General features: G+C 58.2%; 1 protein-coding gene across 5 annotated transcripts; it reads right to left on the bottom strand.

The window, feature by feature from the left end:
• Positions 1-1171: 1171 nt before the first annotated feature.
• On the bottom strand, positions 1172-19667 carry RELT (RELT TNF receptor). Of its 5 annotated transcripts, XM_074372597.1 has the most exons (13): positions 19512-19654; positions 17169-17248; positions 12204-12340; positions 7576-7645; positions 6518-6592; positions 6245-6411; positions 5956-6035; positions 4978-5235; positions 3870-3950; positions 3516-3597; positions 3092-3349; positions 2485-2683; positions 1172-2327 (listed from the first exon to the last, which is right to left on the bottom strand). In XM_074372597.1, exons 4-13 carry the CDS (start codon positions 7618-7620, stop codon positions 2280-2282), a joined length of 1293 nt encoding a protein of 430 aa, XP_074228698.1. In that variant the 5' UTR covers positions 7621-7645; positions 12204-12340; positions 17169-17248; positions 19512-19654; the 3' UTR covers positions 1172-2279. The 5 variants fall into 5 exon arrangements, with proteins under 5 accessions (XP_074228698.1, XP_074228697.1, XP_074228700.1 ...); XM_074372596.1 differs by lacking the exon at positions 17169-17248 and having other exon boundaries at positions 19512-19667; XM_074372599.1 differs by lacking the exon at positions 17169-17248 and having other exon boundaries at positions 12204-12360.
• Positions 19668-20514: the final 847 nt, after the last annotated feature.

The following is a 20514-nucleotide window of genomic DNA, read 5'->3' as shown; positions in this document are numbered from 1 at the left end:
TAAAGCCATACCAAACACCAAAAAAACCTGGAATTAACTAAAACCCCTCTCTCTCTGGAGCCTGAGCCTGCACTCCTGGTTTCCTTGCCACCACCTTGGGTCTGCCCTGAGCTCTCCCTGGAATGCTTTCCTTCCCAGTACCATCCTGGTCCAAATGCTCACCTGAGTGCTGCTCGTAGCCCAGGGCTGTCTCTTGAGCGCTCTAGACCTTCACATCCAGATGCCTCAGGATGTCTTGTGGGTCTGTATTCCCCACCCAGCTGGCACTAATCCCGTGGCCCCCATCCCATCACAAGCCCTAGCATTTCTGTCCTAGGAATGTTTCTCTCCAGCATGCCCACACAGTCCTAGGCTCCTCCATCTCTTGCCTGGGTGGCTGCAACAGCCTCCTTGTGGAAACCCTACTCCCACTGCGCCTCCACCCCCACACTGTGGTTTGGAATGAGCTGACCAGTCATGCTTTTCCTCTTCCTAAATGCTTGAGAGACTCCCTGGGCCTCCCTGGCCTAGGGCTGATAGCTTCCAAGAGCCCATGGGGCTGCCTTCTGCTGCCCACTCCCACCCCAGTCTTCACACCTCAGCTGCACTGTATGTACTTCCAGCTTCTCATATTTTTATTGGTGTGTGGCCTTTGCACATATTGTTCCTCTCTGTGAAACAAACACAATTCCCCTTTCCACATTTTCCAGCCCCCAATATGCCTTACTTACCCCATCCATTTGCGAGGTTCCACTTTCTCTAGAGCTGTGCTGTCCAATACAGGAGCCACTAGCCACACATGGTTATCAAGCCCTTGAAATACACTATTTCACATTAAGAAGTGCTCTCAGTGTAAAATACACACCGCATTTCAAAGCAAAAAAATTGAAATGAAAATATTTTAGATATACTGGGTTAAAATACATTATTGTTTTAAAAAAGTTCACTGCTTTTTATTTTAAAAAATGTGGCTATTTTAGAAAAATTTAAATTACATATGTGGCGCACAGTATTTCCACTGGACAGCACTGCCTCTAGGGCCTTCACTGAGAACCAGGGAAGGTGAGGGCCCCTCCAAGCCACTTCCCCTGCTGCCCGGTGCCCACCTGTCCCACACGTGAAACTCAGCACAGAGCTGTTCAGTGAATGGACAGACCTGGGAAGAGGCACAGGGAAAAGAAGCTCCTTGTGATACTACTTTCCCACCTTTTATTATTCAACAAATGGAGACATAAGGATGGGACAACAGTGAAGTTTCAATAAATAAGAGAAATGGGAATGGCAGTTGGGCCTGTGCCTGCACGACCCCAAATAAATAACGAGATGTCTGAGCCAGAGTGCAGCCTGGGGCTGGGCAATCGCCCGCACTGCCCAGGCCAGGGGACAGACACTCCAACACTACAGGGACATAGAAACAGGCCAGAGGAGCCTCTCCAGCCCTGTCACACACCCCTTTCCCCTGAAGCTCCTGAGACCTTGAGGTGGGCTGGGCAGGCTGGGGCTCTATACCACCCTGCCTGGCCAGGTCAGTCTGTTTTTTTCAATTTCAATAAAGATAGCAGGGTCCGGGGCAGGCACATGCATTAAACCCCTTCTGTAGGCAAAGCCATGGATGGCAGCCCCATGGGAGCTTTGAAGGTGGAGGCCCAGAAGCAGCAAAAATGGGGCCAGATAAAGCTACTAATGGGAGCAGTGGCAAGGAGTCAAGCCCTCCACCCACACGACCCAGCCCAGAGCCTGCAAGATGCAGGAAGGCCCTGGGCACTGACATCACTCTCTACTTCACAGTCAAAAATTATGACCCGGTAATGGCCAGGGACTTGCCCAGGATTAGAACCCAGGAACTCAGTTCCCAGCTCACTTTTTGTTGACCCCTCCCTTTACGGGACTTGTAAGAGGAGCGGGGGTACCCTCTACAGAGGCAAGGAGTGGCTAATTACCAGGGTGTTGGGGCCAGAGGTGCCAGGTAGAGGGCCTAGCCACCTGGTGGTACAGAGGACCCTGTGGGCCCCAAGGATCTGGTCAGGGCAGGGCACAGGGTCAGGGACATCCTTCAGGGAAGGAAATGGGTGGCAGGGACGGGGCAGGGGTTCTCAACCTGCTCCTGCACACAGCACCCGCTGGCTGGCCTGCCTCCTTACTGGGGTGGACACTCCCACCTTCAGGCCTTGGCCTTGGTTGTTTTGTCTGCTGGGCCATTGCTTCGTGATCCAACAGGCCTAGCTGCAGCTCCACCTCCTCCAGGAAGCCTTGGGAACCTCCCAGGTCAGGGCTGCAGTATCCTCAGACGAGACAGCCTCTCAGATGACCAGGTTGCTCTCACTTAGCCGGACCACATAGCGGTTCTCCTGAAGGGCAGGGGTGAGAGGTCAGAGCTGAGCCAGGGGGCTTCTGAGCTCCAAGACAGTGGTCCCTGCCCAGGGCCCTCTGCACCTCCACCCCTGCCCCATCTGCAATCAGGGTTGGTCCAGGTGCCAACAGACACCTTACTCTTCTGGTCCTCACCTCGGCCTTGTTCTCTGCTGGGGGCTTCGGCCACTTAGTATAGCTTCCACCATTTCCCAGCAGTGCCCGCTGCTCACTGGGGAGGCCAGGTTGTGGACAGTCAGGGAGATCACCCACCGAGGGCCCAGCCTCTGTGATGGTCTTCACCTCGGAGGCTACTGAACTCGTCCGCTGCTCAGGAATTCGGGCTACACGGAACCTATGAGGAGAGGTGGTGTAATCATCCCCCATTAGAGGGGGACCCTCAGGTGTGGAGAGGGCAGTACCCACAGGGTCACACAGCAAGTTCCTAGATCAGAGCCTGAGCCCTCCCCATGTCCTCCCTCCCACTGCCAAGATCCCAGGTGGACAGGCTCTTGGCCTGAAGGGGCCCAGGTGTGATGGGGGCTAGGACCCTGCCCTTGGGGCCCAATGGCTTCATGAGACACAGCATAGCTGGGGAGACCTGGCTTCTCTCCCTGGCCACCCACATTGCAAAGAGAGGCACAATGAGGCCAGGAAAGGTGGGACCAGCACTGAGCCCACTTCATGGCTCAGCCTAGAGCCCTGCCTCCCCAACAGCTGTCATGTCATGTCTCCGACCCTGCTGTGTCTATGCCCGCCTCACCTGCCCACAGACAAGATGGTGATCTCGCCCTGGCGTCCTGCCTTGGCTCCAGCCTTGGGAGCCCTGGCTGGGTTGGGCAGGAGTCTGGGAGTGGGAGTGGTGGCAGCTGCGGCCTCAGGGGACAGTAGCACCTCGGGCCACTTCTTCTGGCTGCAGCGGGAACAGCAGGGGCCGGAGAGTGAGGCCAGGCCCTGCACGGTGTGAAGGTGGTGGCGATGTGGGCAGATATGTGGCAGGTTGTGTGGGCCTGGCGGGAGCCTGTGAAAAACACAAATGGGAGCAGTCACTGGGGCAAGCCAGGCCCAGGACACCCCAGGAGGTATCCGGGTGACAGGAGGGGGAACATAACCCAAGTGGTGAGTCCCCAGGAGGCAGGCTGATTCCCTATTGAGTCAGAGCCCTCCTTGCCCACCGGCTCACTCACCTGGGAAGAGGCCTGTGGCTGGTCTGCACCAGCTGTTTGCTGTGATACTCCTTCAGCAGCTCCTCCAGGGCCGCTGCGTTCTCTGTGGGCAGTTGCAGTCAGAACCTGGCTCTGGGCCAAGAGGGGCACTCTCCCCAACCCCTTTCCCCAGCACGAATCCCTCTATCTAACCATCACCCCCAACCTGCCCCAGCACAAATCCTACCTACCCACCACCCCCTTCCTCCACCTCTCCACCGACACTAGTCAGAGAGGTCCAGGCTGGCCGGAGGTGTCCTGGCAGGAGGAGCAGGACAGGGCTCTGACAGGAGACCTTCTCCTGGGCACAGGAAAGGAGTCAGACCTTCCCCTCACCTTTCTTCTCTGTGATCAGGCGCACAAGGACCCCGATGGTATCCTCGTTGGCGTCCTCAGCCCGGTAGGCAGGGTTGATTCCTGGGGAAAAGAACCATGATCCTAGGGAAGGAGTCACAGACACTCTGGGCTTGCGGTATGACAGCAGAGGGCGCCCCAGGCCTTTATGAGAGTCAGGCTATGATCCTGGATATACATGTACCTACTGTCTCAACTCTGGTTCTAAGCCCCTTATCACCTTCACTACTCAGCATCACTGTTCTCTGCATCCATCAGCCCCAGGTGCTTAGCAGTTTAGGGCCATCTGAACTCCACAGTCCCTGCAGAGAGTGTGCAGGGTAGGGGGCCAGACTTGTTCAGGGCCTGCCTCTTCCCTCCTCAGCCTCAGGGAGCTATGGGCTGCCTCTGCCCAGAACCTCCAGCAACCCTGGCAAACCGCCATTCCGGGCCTGTCACCTCCCTACACACCGCCCGGTCTATATAGCTAACTGAGGATCCTTGGTAAGCTTAGGGCTGAAACCTCAAGGGCATGAGAATGGACCACATGGTCCTAGGCCAGCAGTAAACAGAGCTCCTAGGACTGGCATCTAGGCAGCACCCAGTAGTTAAAGGGAATCCTAGGCTAGGAAAACAAGTGCAGTCCCAGGCGAAATAGGCTGAGTCGCCTGTCTAAAGCTCCTGTCCCTTTCCTGCTCCCTGAGGTCTGCAGTTAGGGGTTGGAAAGGGCTCTGGCATGGGAAGCGCTGCTCAGTCTTCACCTGGCCACCAAGTTCATGGGTGGTGTATGTGCATGTGGGACTCCTGCCCTTCTGGCCTTTGAGGGCAATTGGGGGTAAGAGGAAGAAGAAAAAAAGCTCAGGCCCCTGGGGTAGGGGTGGGAGGAACATGTCTCTCTGAGTACCCTCTGCTCTGCCCCAGCTGCTACCTTGGCAACCTCACCCTTCCTTCCACTTTCTGAATCTGCAGTGTCTCCTCTGCAGCTCACGTGCAGTACCTCCAGCCCTCCTGATTAACCCTGGGCAGGCCAAGTAGGTCCCCTCAGGGGACCCAAGCTACTGTGCTGGGCTAGCCCTCTGGCTTTTCCACCCAACCCCAGGCTAAGCCTTACCGCTGCCTCCACCTCCAGGGCCAGGCCCGACTTCCTTGTGGGCCGTGCAGTGGTAGCCCTTCCGCTTGAGCAGGTTACACACCAGGATGCCCAGCAACCCCATGAGGCAGAAGACAGGCACAATGGCAATAACCGCATACTGGGCAGCCGTCTCCTCGGGGCTGCCTGGCCGCGTGCTGTTTCCAGGCTGCCGCATCTCCCCTGCACTGCTGGCTGCTGCCGCCACCTCCACACCACGTTGGGCCCGCCGCCTCCACTCTGAGCACCATGGAGGATGGAGGCATGGAGGAAAGACACAGGCAGAGAGAAACACACTCAGAGAAGCCCAGGGTCCAAGTTCCTATGTGTGGGGTACAGTACTGACATGTCAAGAGCCACCTGCTCCCCACCGCATAGGGGAAGCAAAGGCCAACTCACCCCCTCCTCCTTTTTGGCTCTCTGATCGGTCCATGAGCCTGAGCAAGATAGCCTCAGACCTCAGGATGGCCACACTCTGAACCCCCTGTCTACCACCCATGATGGGTCAGAGGGGTGAACAAAAGGCACCAGTGCACATGCCTGGGCACAGGGACATGGGATCCTGCCTCCCCAAGACCTAGTCCATGAGTTAGTTGCTTCACAAGGTGACCAACTCAACAGGTGAGAGGAGGTGCATGTATGGAAGCATGTGTGCTCACACTCATCTACATGGGTCTCTTTGAGGGGATAAGGACAGGAGACCAGTCAGAATGTGAGACCCCAGCTGTAGCAGCCACCTGCTGGACAGTCTCTGCCACTCAGAGATAGAGTTGACAGACACACAGCCAGTTGACCAATTGACTGCGTCCTGCTGGACACCCTCTGGCTGCACACCCTCCCCTGGGCTAAGGGAGTGAGGACCCCACTGCCTTGGATGGTAGTGCAGGGGCCCTTGGGCTCAAGCTTGCCAGACCCCCTCCCACATACCCCTACCAGTCCTAACCCCTATCTGCCACTCACCATAACAGCCACGAGTACCCAGAGGTGTCCGGGAGCATGGCTGACAGGGAACATGGGGGGCCTCTGAAGGGGCAAACCACCTGCAGGGAGGGAAGACATTACTGAAGCCCAGAAACTATCTTTAAGAGAGGCTGGACCTTTCTACTGGACACCCTCACTGGTCCTGATCCATCCTACTTCATAGATGGGAAGACAAAGGCCCACTCAAGGGGTGAGTGAGGCTGGGACTTGAGGATCTCAAGTCCTAGTTACCTGTCCATGAACCACCACACGCCACCCCATGGCTCACCCAGGCTGGCAGTTTCCACATAGTGTGTCTCGAGTTGCGGTGCCCGCCTGGGCCTCCAGCCTCCCTCGAGGGCTGCAGCGGGAGTGGGGCTGACATGGGCTAGAGCCCCAGGAGGCTGAGAAGGTGCCCGGGGGACAAGACCTGCATAACGCGCTCTGCCCTGGGTCCTGCGGGAGGGAAAGAGTGAGAACAAAGCCAGGAGCCAGGGTTGAGGTCTCTGCCTTGGCCCTCAACAGTCTTCCCAGGAGAGGCAGATGAGTAGGGCGAGCTCACCAGGTTGGGCTCCTCCCCAGGTGGGCACTGCCAAGGGGTTGTTGATGTTGGAGTGGCCAGAGGCCAGGGCAGCAGCTGGAAGAACAGAGGGCAGGACACACTAAGAGTAGAAAGCACTGGGACGTGGCATCTCGGGCCACCACCCACTTCCAGATGCCCCAGGAGCAGGGACTGCTGACTGTACAGGGCCACCCCCACCCAGGCTTTGGGGACACTCTCTAAGCTCAATGCCTTGTGCTGCAAGTAAAACCTGCCTGTCTCTATCACCTAGGCAAGGAGAGAACCACATCTGCTTCTGAAAAGTGCTGGAAAGCCCCCAACAGGGCCGGATCAGAATCTCAAGCCCTTGGGCCTGACTCATACCCTTCCAGCTCACTAGGATGATGAGGAGGAAATTCTTCCGAATTCCTCTCAAGTTCTGTGCCCTCTTCCTGCTGCCTTGGCCCCCACACCATAGCTGAGCATGTCACTAACCAGCTTCTGCTCATCACCCCTGGGGCCAAGTCTACAGCTGGTAGTTCCTATTCTGGGCCCTCGGCTGAGTCTCTGTGACCTCCCTGCAACTCACGGCCAGCCTGCTCACACCTTGGCATCTACACAGGGCATGACAGGTCCCAAAGGAAGGATCTTCTCAATTTGTGCCCCCTCCCGCCATTCCACTGGGAGCTCCCTCTCTCCCCATTCCAGATGTGAACTGTCTGACCTGAAACCTGCCCAGTGGGGAGACCCACCCTCCATCCCAGTCCTCCAATTGGGCCCCAGCTTTGGGGTGGCAGGCACAGAGAAGGGCAGAGAGAATGTCACACAGGAGACTAGGGACCTCCTCAGTCCCCAGACCTGGCTCCAGTACATGCCAAGCATTGGGAGGCCACCCACGCGAGGAGCGGCCTGGGCCAGGAGATGCTTCCTAGGATCGAACTGTCTCGAGGAAGAGCTGCATAAACAATCCCAGCACCCACTGCGGCCACGGGTTCCTGAGTGGCACCCGCACTCCACCTCTTCAGGGCTGGGGTGCAGGGCTCAGGGCTCACATTGTCCTTATCCCATCCCCAACTTACCGCAAGGAAGCAGGTCAGGGGCCAGTGTGGCAGGCTCAGCTTCATCCTCAGGCTCTAGCGGGTAGCCAGCCTAGGGCAGACGGAGGGGAGGTTCAGCTGGAGGTGGGAACAGGCAGGTGGCTGCTGTCCTTCCAGGGCTGCCCCCATGACAGGGCTGGACGGGGGCGTCGCGAGGTGTTGCTAGGCAGGCAGAGCACTGGGGCAGCTTGGCCTACTCTCACCGCTCCCCGCTGCAGTCCTGAGTAGAAGTGGGGGCGCCCTGTCTGGGGCCACAGGCTCCCAGGGCAGCACAGGCTTGGGAGGCTTCCCAGAGGAGGAAGGGCTTCCTGCCCCTCTCATAAACAGCCAGGTACCCTGGAGTATGGGCGGGGGCGGCTAGGAGGAAGGAAGCCTACAGCTTCATCCCTCCCACCCCAGGGGTGGGAGGAACAAGAAGGCTGACAGTGCCCCCGTGCCCAGACTCTCCACTCTCATCTCCAGCACTCAGGGTCCTGCCACTAAGAACGCCTCCTTGTGGGGCCCACGAGCAAGCCCAGCCTCTCTCGCTTCTCTGCCTTCACTCTTGTTGTTTCTGTTCCAAGCAAGACCTTTTCCTCACACTTCAAAGCCCAACACAAAAGCCTCTCTTTCCGGAAGCTTCTCTAGATCTCCATTTTCCCAAAGCTGGGTCTGGCCCTCAAAGCTCCTGTGTGTGTCCCCTCCCCAACTCCCGACCCCATCACAGTCCTGGCCTTCCCACGTGTCCCACCGTCCACACCCAGCAGACTTCACCACAGAGGTCTGGGATGTGTCTACATCTCTTGAGCCATGGGCAGACCTGTGGCAGGCAGCCTTCAAGCCCTCTGTCCTCTCACGTAGCTACTGTTCCGGGCACTGCCCTCAAAACAGAAAAGGATATAAATAAGACAGATACTGTCCCTGTCCTGGGGGAGCTCACATCCCCGGGGAAACCAATGGCCAACAGATAAACAGTGAATTGGGGGCTGGGGAGGGGGGCAGCGGTGTAGCTCAGTGGTGGAGTGCATACTTAGTATGCATGAGGTCCTGGGTTCATTCCCCAGCACCTCCATAAATGAATGAATGAATGAATAAATAAAACCTTAAAAACAACAACAAAAGTGAATGTCCCACTGCCAGATGGCGGGAAGTGCCAAGAAACAAAATAAGGCACCTGAGAGCACAGAGTATGATGGGCACTGGCCTGAGGCTGAGCCCCCAGGCTCAAGAGTGTGCCCTCCTCTGGAGAAAAATCTCCAGCCAGTAGACACAGATGGAAGAGCAGGAAGATTTGGATTAGACAACAGAAGGTAGAGTGGCAGAGCAAGGGAGTTCCATGACATCTTCCCAGGAGGCCTGCCTCCAGACGGGAGGGTGAGGGGAGCTGTGGTTGTGGAGCCGCAGGCACAGGCCACAGGCAGCATCTGACCCCCAAGGGCAGGGAGGAAGAGCCAAGCCCAGCAGGTTAAGGGGAACTTGTCTGGGCCTGGAGCCTCCTGACGCCAAGCCTGGAAGGAGAAGCGCTGCCTGCAGTAAACCCTAGGTCACATGCGAGCCCCTCAGCCTACGGGCGGCCTGGACTTCCCACCTGGAAAAGGAGCCGGAGGAAACTGATCCACCTGCACTGGGTGGCCTGGCCTGGCACAGACCTCTGCCGGCCAGGGGTTTGAGTTACACCACAGGGGAGGGGGAGGGGCAGCGGTCACACCATCCTCGGGACTCTCCAGGTCACTGGCAATGGCTCTTGGCCCAAGACCAGCTCATGGGAAAACCCGGGACAGAAGGTCCAGCCACAGTGTAAAGTGAAGGTGGTACCCTGGCAGTCAGCACCGAACAGGTGGCAGCCCCTAACTCATCCTCCACAGGTCCTTCCTCCACCTCGGTCACAAGTGTCCCTTCTCCCTGCCCAGGCCCAGCTCCCACTCAAGCTCCCCACCTCCATGGCCCTCTCCTTTGTTCCTCAGGGACCTAACCCACAGATTTGACCATGAGCCCCAAGGCCTCAGTCTGGCCACCCCACCACCCAGTCCCCAGACCCTGCACCCCTCCATGTCCCCAGGGTGGGCCCAGAGAGCTGGGGCAGGGGTGGCAAGTAAGAGGCACAACAGCCACCGAGGAGAGGGCCCCAGTCCCACCCCTGGCCGTGACTGGCACCTGCTGGGGGACCAGGGAGGGGCTGTGCAGCTCCTCACCTCTAAACAAACAGGGAGCTAGGATCTCAAGACTTCCAGGAGGAAAACGGAGTCCAAAGGCCCAGACTCAAAGACAGCAAGGGCCCACTCAGGCACATTCACAGACACTCGCCACCTAGCGCCCTGACGCCTTCTAATTACCTACCTTCTAATTACCCCAAACCAGCACTTACACCAGTCTGGCTGCCTGAGTCTCTGCTTACAGCAGCGCCCCCGGCCCCCACACTCAGGCAGACAGAGCCCCCAGTGGACCTGCCAGGTCAGGCAGCTGCTGGCCACCGCCCAGAACCCCTCTGTAAGCACATGGACGCATGCTGCTCTAACACCCACTCTGCACCCTCCCCCCATCAGGCCTTCAGCATCATCTATGCCCCGAGCCCTGGAACCTTGACTGAAAAGCAAGTTCAGATCAAGCCCCTTGGCTGGGTAGGGGTCTGTGAAGGCTCCATCCCCACACCCCTGCCTTCTTGTAGGCAGGGCAGTCAGTGACCTTCTGAAGTCCAGCACCTCCTGAGGACTTCCTGGGGGAGGGCTATCAAAAATGGCCAGACCAAGGCCCGGAGAAGGGTACGTCCTCAGCCCACGGTGGGAGTAGTCCTGGCAGAGGAGAACCATCCCCAGGGCCCCAGGGGCAGAGATGGAAGTTAGCTTAGAGGCCACTCTGCCCTGAAATCTCCTAGCCTGGGGCCTGTCCCCATTGCCACCAACTCCCTGGGGAACCCAAGCTCCTGCTTCACCTCACTGGGTCTCAGTTTCCTCGTGTGCAAGATAGGGATGTTTATCTCCCAGAGTGAGGCTGTCACGAAGTTTAACTAAGGTAATGAGCCTGACATAGGTCATGTGATTTCCTCCACGTCACCCCTTCTTTTCCCCTGCACCTCCTGCCCAGGTTTGTAATGATTTGTTTGCTTACTTGTTTACTGCTGGCCCCCCACCAGACAGCAGCAAGGGCAGGGAAGTCTGTCTCATTTACCACAAAACCCTCCCTCGGCTGATGTCTGGAGCAGGAGACCTCCCCGAAACAGGCTTGTGGGGGCTTGGTGGGGGTGGGCCTTCCTCACACTCAGCCCACCCCTACCCTCCAAAAAATGCCCAAACAATTAGAACCAGAAATTCCCTGGAAGAAAGCCAACTAGCAAAGCTGAGACAAGGGCCCCAAGCCAGAGGTGGCAGGAGCCCCAGGGAGGTGCAGCTCTGGAGGCTCAGAGAAAGAGGAAGCTATGTCACCGCCCAGGCCTCCTCAGGCCTCGGCAGCTTCCCCTTTCCCAGAACTGAAGCTCGTGGGGTAACCCGGCCCCAGCCTGGAGCCCCACCTCCAGGCACTCACTTTCCAGCCTCCATGGTGGCCACTGAAGCTTCCCAAATCCCAACAGTCTCTCTCCCATGGCCCCATGCCCACCCTCCACCCCACGCCCTGGCCTCCAGGTCAGCCCTACCTGCAGCCTAGGTGTCTCAATACTGAAATCTGGCTCCTGCCCCCCTTCCACCTCCAGCCACTCTTGAGCTTCTTTCAGCCCCGACACTTGCCTCCTCAGACGGCACTGGTACCTGCTGTTTTCTCTGCCCAGAAACCCCTCCCATCACCTGACCAACATCTACCCTTCCTTCAAAGCTTAGCTCAAAGTCACTTCCTCCTGGAAGCCCCCAACCACCACCTCATTTGTACATTAACTGCCCTGGGTGTGACCATCCTGTTTACCCAGCCCCTTCCCCACTGACAGGGGTGCTGCCCCTCGTATCCAGGACCCAGCACTTGAGTACGTATGTGCTGAACCAAGGGGATCAGAAAAATTGATCAGGAGAGGGCCAGAGAGCAGGCTGATAGTTAAGGAGCCCAGAGGTTGGGGTTGCGGAGGGGGGATTGAAACCCTGGGCTAACTTGGGGAGAACCAGCCTTCCTTGCTCTGCTCTTCACTGGCTTTGTTGCTGTGGACCCCACCCCCAACCTCCTGCCCCTCAGAGGGCTGTTGTGAGGACAAGATGAGAGAATTCACATTAAATACTCAGCACAGGGCCTGGCACAGAGCAAGCCCTCAATAAGCATTCACTGGGCCTCAGTTTCCCCATGTGTAAATTGTGGAAGGGACAATGGCACACACTTGATGGGAGGTGTGAAGTATGAATGAGATTCTCTTACATTTATGTACGCTTGCTTGGCACAGGACCTGGTACACAGTAGGTGCCCGACAAGCCACAGTGACAATCTGGGGGGTGGGAGGGTGAAGGGAGAGGGGTCTGGAAAGGCTACTGGGCAGAGCCCAAGTCACACCAAGACTAGGTTGCAAGCTGAGAAGCCTGCATTTCCCTGAGGGCCTACAGGAGCCTTGAAGGGTTAGCAGGGGAGGGAGAGGGATGAACAACCTGTGCCTCAGAGGGCTCACTGGGCTGCTGCCAAGTGAGGCAGGACTGGGGCGACAGAGGTGGGAGGCAGGTACCCACCTGGAGCAGGGGTTGGGAGGCAGGCACTTCCGTTTCCCAGTCCGTGGCTCTATGGCCTGTGGCCCTCCCTGCAACCTCCAGAGTCTAGGGTTGCCGGGAAACAGCTGGACATGGGCCCCCCTCAGCAGTGGCCGCACCTGAGGCAGGAAGACAAAGGCTGCCCATCAATAGAGAAATCCAGGTTAGCGAGGAACCCAGTGGTTTCCTGGCAACTGGGGCTGAAGTAGGGCAGTGCCCACATTGGGTGGCAGTGAAGACTGCTAGGCATTGCATCCTTTTCATCCTCCATCCTCACAGGGAAGGGACCTGACCTTCATTCCCTTGGGCCAGGCCCTCATCGTGGGTTGCCTCCACTCCTCATAGGAGAGGTGAGCATCCCTGTTTCACACCTGGGTAAACTGAGGCTATGAGAGGTCACCTGTATGGGTCACAAAGCCAGTAAGTGAAGCAGGGTCTATTTGAACAGCCCAGGTCTATCTGAATGCTTCCCACCTCACTCCTAGCCCCTCCTACCCTGGAGCCTGGCCCTGGGCCTGGCATATAGCAGATGTTCTAAGTGTTTGCAACCTGACAGCAGAGGCTAGGGAGCTAGTGGCACCCAGGAGGCGTTCAACTGAGAGACTATCACAAAGCACCCAGGTGGGCCCCAGGGAAGGAGGTGCTGTCCCCATGGGGGTCTCTGGGGCCTCTGAAATTTCCCTGCATCCATACACATTTGCATGCTGCCCTCATCTATGCCAGCTCCGAGGGGAAAGGCACTGGGACCTGTGAGAAGCAGGAAGCCCAGGGAAGGCTTGGAATTCCCAGGAGGAGGAAGAGGAAGATCCCAGGGTGGAGCCCAGCTCCCTAGGGCTGCTGACAGGCTGGGGGCCCAGAGGTGTGCAGAGGCTGCCTCAAGGCCACTCAGGAAGAAGGGTGCACCCATTCCCACCTCCAGCCCAGCCTCAGGCTGCCAGGATCTCCCAGGTCACAACCATGGGGTGAGGATTCCAGGCAATGCAGACCCCTAATCCCGCACCAGGCACACCAGGCAGCAGCTGCACCCAGGGCAGCGTTCAGGAGGCTCAGGGGCAAGACGTAGGCAGGTGGGGCTGAGGGGGCTAATTGGCCCTTGAGGCTGAGAAAAGGGCTGAGGTGGCCAGACTGGGCCCACCTAGCCCCTCCCAGTCTGGGTAAAGATAAAATCCCTGCCCCCTCCCTGGGCTGAGCCTGGGACTGGGAGGCGGGGCAGGGGCCTAAACCAGACAGTTCTCTGAGGCAGAGCTGGGGCTTCCCAACACCCACCCCGCCTAAGCACCTACCACATGCCCATTCCCTTTCCTGGCCTCAAAGACAGGGTTCCAGGCCTCACAAATAAGGAAACTGAGGCTCAGAGAGGGTGAGTAGACCCTGTAACAACCTGGTCTCAAACGAGACAAGGTTTATACCATTAGGACTGGGGACAGGCAGCTGGCAGCCCCTGCCCTCGCCACCCAAAGCCTGGCATTCCCACTGCTCCTGCACACCCTACTCCAGCCTAGCACCCAAGGGCTCAAAACCAGGGGCTTCCTGCAGGGAGGCTGGGCCAGTTCCCAGGCCCTGAGACAGGACAGCAAGGGGCCTAGGAGGGCTGCAGGACACCCAACTCCCCACCCCTACTCGTGCCACTGCCACCTTCTCCTCTGAGAAGCCACCTTTGCCTCCTGCCCCAGCCGTGCATCTGGTACCAACCGCTACTGTGCCAGGGCAGCCCAGAGTCTGCTCAGCACAGGCCCTGCCCCATCACCCTGACCAGGCCAATTTGGGCGAGGCTTCGAGAGACTGAGGGGAGACCACAGGCCCGGCCTGCCCTGTTCTCCAACTCCTCCAGACTCTGGGTGCTCGGCAAAGAGACTCCCTTGCTCCCAGCAATCCCAGGTCAGGCCCTAACCTACAGAGCTTGTGGACAGAGGTCAGCCTGAGTGGGGAGGCTGGGCCCTGGAGCAATCACACCTGGATTTAAGCTTTTGACCTTCAGCAAGTTACTCATACTCCCTGAGCTTCAGGGTCCTTCTCTGCAAACAAAGGTCCTGAGGGGTAAGAGAAGGCACCATAAATAGAACTAGCCAGACCTCTCCTAAGTACCAGTTCTCAACAGCCCACAAGGGCCAGAAGTCAAGCTCAGAACCGAGCAGCATTCAGCCAAGGTCAGCCAGTGACTCGGGAGCAAGCAAGGGAGAACCCAGTGTCTGTCCCAGTATCACGGATGGAGAAGCCTTGGCCTCCCGGGAGGACCCACTTCCCAGCCCTTACACAGGCCTGTGTCCACCTGCTCCCAGGCCAACTGAAGTCACAGTAAGGAAGGTGGAGGGGTGCTGAGCAGTCAGGACCTAGCCCTACATCCTGGAGCTTGTCTCCTCCTCTGTAATTTGGGACAATTGTGCCTGTCCAGCTGACCCCCTGGCATTGCTGAAGGATCCACTGTTCATTGGGGAACAGTGGCTCTTCTTACAATCAGGCCTCAGCCCAGGTGCCACCTCCTGCAGGAAGCCTTCCCAGCCTCCTTGTCAGGGTGGACCCACCCCTCTCCTGGCCTCTTCAGCCATCATTATTTGTGGTCCCCCTCAGGGAGGGAGGGAAGTGCAAGCAGGAGGTGGGTACACAGCGCCCTCCCCATGCTCACCGTGAAGAGGGCCCAGGTCCAAGTTAAGTCCCTCCTTCCAGAAGCCCTCCTTCCTTCTCTCTCTCCAATCACACACTAAGACCCTGCCTCTAATTGGCTATAAAGTTCCCTCCTTCCCTCTCCATCTCTGCCAAGTAGCCAGGGCACACACTCACAGCCACATGGGGAGTTTATTTATAGAGCTCTCATCTTTCCCAGGGTGGCCAGGGAAAGAGCTCTGGCCTTCCCAGCAAATAGACCTAGGTGAGGATCCCAGTGACACGGGAGTCTTGCAAGTCCCTTCCCCTCTCTGGGTCCTCTTTTCCCTGCCTGTACCTGGACGGGGCTGCTGACTGCACTGACATGAGTCTGAGGATGAGAGGGCCTCAGGGTGCTATCCAGGGCTGGGCATACAGTAGGGACGCAGCATTGGCTCCTCCTGTCTTCCCTGCCACCCCAGCCCCAGCACTGCCAGAGACCATGTCCCAGCACCCTCAATCCTGAGTTGGGGGTGCCCTGCTGGCTAAGCTCAGGCAAAACCCTTCCCTCTCTGGTCCACCCCTCCTGCTCACTTGAAGGGCTGGTCCCCAAACCCAGCCCAGGCCAGGTGCTGAACAGCCCCACCAAAGCTTCCTCATCCCCCTGTAGGTAGCCAGCCTGGTCTTTGTTTGGAATCTGATGCCAGAATTGTCAGACAACCCTCACCTCTGCCTGGAGATAGGGCTGGGGGTTGGGTGAGAGCTTGAATGCCAGGCTCTAGCACCAGCGACTGTGTGACTCAAACTAGGGCTGGACCCCTCTGCCCTCTGAGTCTTGGCTCCCCATTGAGCATTTGGAAAGAAAGGGGATCCCCTGTAAGTCCAGCTGCAAGGAACCCTGTGCCCACGGCCTGACACACCACAGGGCCTGAAGAAAGGAGCTTCCTCTGCTGGCCCAGAATGAGGGCTGTGCCTGAGAAGTGCCCATGGCAAGCACCAAGCTCACCCCAACACACAGGAGTGGCCTTGAGTATTTGCCCTTAACCCCCAGCACACACATGGGAAAATCAGAGACCCTGGGTACAAACCTCCCTGTGCATCCCAGCACACAGTAGGCCCTCAGCCTACAGTGGCTGCCCTTCCTCAGGAGGAGGCCTGGCCAGCAGAGATATGGCCTCAGCAGAGGGCAGGCTGCCGGCCAGGCCAACCCCATCCAGCCGGTTGTGCAGTACCCATGAGGGCCTCACCCCTGCACCTATTCCTAGAGGTGAGGGGGGACACGTGGCAGGTGGACCACACAATGAAGAGGGACTAACACTGGGCAGGAGGGCTTCCCAGGTGGAGGAGTGGGTGGGGATGGGGGGAGTTTACCCTGAATGACCAGGAGGGTTCTAGAAAGAGGAGATAGCAAAAGCAAAGGCAGAGTAGAACCAAGGCATCTGGTAGGGAGAGATGAGGGTGAAGGTATAAAGTTCAAAAGGGTCCTGGAAGGAAAACCAGGATGAGGAGACTGAATCTACATTTTGTAAGAAAAAAGTGTAAGTAACTTTAGGGAGGCTGCCCTGGCAGGGTGTGGAGGAACTGGAAAGGGAGGCAGATAGGCCAGTAGAAGAGTCGGGGCAAGGACAGCAAGGCCAGAGCTGGAACATAAGAGGGCGCCCTGACTGTGAAGGCATGTCTTGGGCCTGCTTCCAGGCCTGGGCCATGTGCTGCCTGCTGGGGAACATGTGGTAAGAAAAAAGGTGGGTCCCCTGTCTGGAGGGTGAGGGCCAGAATGTCAGGGTTCTGGGGGGTCCTGGGCTAAGTCCCAGCACTTCTCAGAACCTCAGTCTCTCCCTCTGTAACATGAGGCTGACCCTATGAGCAGGGGCAAGGGGCTGATAGTCCCCCTTCCTTGGCTAGACACAGGCACCTCCTTCCAGCACCGCACCAGTCCCAACTGGAGCCACACTGGAAACCCAGCCTGGCCCCGCTGCCATCGTCCTTGTCATCCAGGGAAACCAAGTTCCCAGAAAGGTTTGGTTTGGGCAGAGCACAGGGTAGGGCTGGGATCAGAAGAGGTTAACCCTTGATTAAACCTTCCCCACTCCCTGCCCTTCCTCGGCCCTGAGCTATTTCCACCTCTCTGCTGGGGATGGAAATAACTCAGGCTCAGCCCCAGGAGACCAAGACAGCTATTCTGATTAGCCCCAAGTACAGCTGCAGTCATTCCAGAGAGGACCAAGAGACACCCTGATCCCCAGCTCCAGCTCTCGGCCAAGCAGCGTGTGGGTGGATTCGGGAAAGTTCCCCTAGAACAACTCTGAATAGGGGCGTAGGGCCTCTCAGGTATGGTGATGGTCGACTGGGACTTTAAATCATCCTTACCACTGTTGAGCCCAGGTGGTGCTGCTGACTCCGGACACTCTTTGGAGCTACATGGATGCTCCCAAAGTCAGTAACAGGCTCTAGAAGGCAGGAGACAAGCCTTTCTGGTGACCTCTTGCTGGGGTGGGGGAGGTGCTGCGAGCTTAGGGTAGGGAGGAAGAGGAGGAACAGGAAGACCATGTAACCCACCCACCCCAATGTTTCAGACTTGTGTGCAAATAAACACCACACTCAGAACTCACAACAACACACCCTGCCAAGCCCATGCTTGCCACCTTGGGTTTGAGAGAACAAAGCCCAGATAAGCCAAGAGCAGATATTAGGAAGGTGAGGGACCCTCTCCAAGCATCTCACAGGGCTTCAGGGGCAGGAGACCTGAATTCCAGTCCTGGTACTGTCCTGACTCTGCATGACCTTGGGCAAATCACTTTGCTTCTCAGAACCTGTTTCCTTCTCTAAAAAACAATTACCACAACTCAGAACCACTGTGAGTATTCAACAAGAGCCCGCCATTGAGTATTAAGCACAGCACCCGGTGCTCCCCGCCCCTCACACCGGATCCAAGAATGCAATCAACATTTTCAGAGAACAGCAGAGAAGAGAACTTCTGGATCCTTCAGCAGGTGCCCCCTTACCCATTTGGGGCTAGGGAGCCTGATTTCCACTTCACCTTGCATAAACCTGGAAGACCCTCCTAGGGGTGGGAGCCTCAGAAGGGTCTAGCCCAGATGGTGAAGGGGCTCTGCTCCAGCTCTCCAAATCAGAGACCACTTATGGGGCACAAGTCCATGTCCCCTCTCCCCCCACAAAGGATACTGAAGAAAGGAGATGGGGACCAGAGAAGTCAATGTCTATGGATCACAGCTTTGGGCTTGGTCCAAGGAGCTATGCTTCCAACCCCGTTACCAGCACCTGGGTGCAGCCCCTGGGCCACTTTGTCTCCATCAGACAGCCTGCTCCTACCCTCCACTGCAGTCTGTCTGCCTGAAGGGAGGTAGGGGAGAACAGAGGCATTTGACCCAAAAACAATAGAGGATCCCAAAGTGATGATTCACAGGCTGTTCTCAGCTTAATATCTCATTGTGCGGACAGGGAGAGACTGAGGCCCAGGGAGGGCAAGATCTGAAAGCAAGACTGCCCTGGCCCAGTGAGAATACTGGTTACCAGAGGGCAGAGCCCTCTGTGAGCCAGGTCTCACAGACCTTGTGTGTGTGTGTATGTGGTGGGGGGAATAGAGAGGGGGACAGACAGAGGTGGAGCCTGAGGCTACCTCAGGGCCTCTCAGCAACTACCAGATGTGTCACCCCACCAAATGCTGCCCAGCGTTGGCCCTCTCTCCCTCTACCAAGGCAAGTCACTCAGGACCCACTCCCCCTTATTGAACTGAGCTCCTGAGGGGCGCCCCCTTGGGGACAGTCCTGGAGAGACCCTTGTCACCTCCCTGGCCCTCCTCCTTCCAGCCCCTCATCTGCTAGTAGGTGTTTGAGGTCCCTTCTCTTTCCTCCTCTTACTCACTTCCCTGAGGTGCGGATACACACACTGCACTACTTGTACAGCACACTATGGCCCCAGTGTTTGGGGACCGATTGTCGGTCACTTGGGGCTCCTCTCTCCACTCCACACTCACTCACGTTAACGAGGGCCCTGGCCCTGCCCTGGTCATACCCCAAGCCACACACTCTGTGACCCCAGTGACCTGGGGTCTCACTCACAGCTGGCTGGGGTCACAGTCACCGCAGTGACCTGGGGTCTCTCTCTCACACAACCACACGCACACACTCCGCCTTGTCACAGACACACAGAGCCCCTCTGTGTCTCCCGCCCGGCCCGGCGTCACCGCCCAGTGTCCCGGCCACACGTTCGCCCGGACTGGGCCGCCTCACGCACCATGTCACCCACAGTCACGGACTGACACCGTTCAGCCACCCTCTCCGGCAGCCCCGAGCCGCAGCCGCACCGAAGTGCCACCGTCCCGTCCCGCACCCGTCCTGGTCTTGGTCCAAGTTTCTGGGGCTGGGGGCGTCTCCGCGGCCCTTTGGCTACTCAAACTGCAAGTTCCGCTGGGGCTTCCCCACAGTGCACGGCCGGGCCTGCAGTCGCGGCCGGAGGACGTGCAAGTTCCGGCGCAGGGGGCTCAGAGCTGGGCGGGGGGACCGTGCTCGGAAGACGCCGGGACAGGACAGGGCGGGGGCTGTGGGGCGCGGGTCGGGGCTGCGGCATCCGCTGCGCCGCTGAACTTCCTCAGAGACGCGGGGAGGCAGAGGGCGCCACTCGGGTCCGCATCCCTCTGGCCCCGGCGGCGGAAAGCGGACTCCCGGCTGGGGCTCCGCGCACCCTCCTTACCTGGGCGCCCGGCGGCAGCTCCAGCAGCCCAGCTCCCAGGTCAACCCGGCGCCCGGGCCCGGCTCGTCGAGCGCACGGGAAGCCGCGCAAGCTGCGCGCCTTTTGAATGAATCGCCGCCTGGGCAGGGAAGGCGCGCAGCCCCGCCCCGCGCGTCACGGCCGCCGGCCCCGCCCCCGACGTCAGAGCCCGGGCTCGCGCCCCCCCGCCCCCTGCCCCTTGAGGCTGCCTTTGGGCTCGCGCTCTCCCTCCAGGCCGCGCTGTTCTGTGTCGCCATCTCTCCCGCTGCCTGAGAACTGCAGGGGGCTGCTCCGGACGAAGCCTCCCGGATCAGCCCCTTCTGGGCTCCAAACCAAAGAAAGGGTTGCAAGATGCAAGATAGACTGGAGACTTGGATGCTCCTCTGAGACCTGTCACCATTGCCAGGGCAAACGGGGCCACTGCTGCCCCTCCCTAGGTCTCGTTTTCCTCCTGGAAAGTGGCAGCCAGGGAGAACAACCTCCTTTGCCTTGTTGAAGAGGCCCGGGCCCACCGCCAGAAACCGCACCTAGTTGGTGAGAAAAGGCCTGGTGAAAATAAATCTATGATAGAGGCCCACTTGGTGGGCTCCTGCATATTCCCGAGGGCCCAGCCCTAATCTCCTTCCTCTAGGAGGTCTTTCCTGTCTCCATTCCCAGCCCCACCCTTCTCTGCCAGGACAGTTACTCCCTCCTTCCAGCAGGACAGGTGACACACTGCTCTCTCTTCCCTACTGTCCCACCCTGCCGATTCCCAACAGCAGCCATCAGAGTGCCCAGCGGGGCAGTGACTAGGGACTCCAGGACACTGTTCATAGTGATTTCCAGCTCTGTGAATTGTGTCCTTGGAGTTATAACATATGGTGTGCCAAGATTGGAGGCAACAGCTCAGAAGCCAGGGTTTCCCCTACTCAGTACCACTGAGGGGATCCCATGCGGCCCTCCCAGGACAGCAGAGCTGGGAGGAGATGCAGACAGTAGGGTAAGC

Source organism: Camelus bactrianus, chromosome 10, assembly GCF_048773025.1.
Source record: "Camelus bactrianus isolate YW-2024 breed Bactrian camel chromosome 10, ASM4877302v1, whole genome shotgun sequence".
In the NCBI taxonomy this organism is placed as follows: domain Eukaryota; kingdom Metazoa; phylum Chordata; class Mammalia; order Artiodactyla; family Camelidae; genus Camelus; species Camelus bactrianus.
The sequence above is the reverse complement of the archived record's forward strand: the minus strand, read 5'-3'. Positions and strand labels throughout refer to the sequence as shown.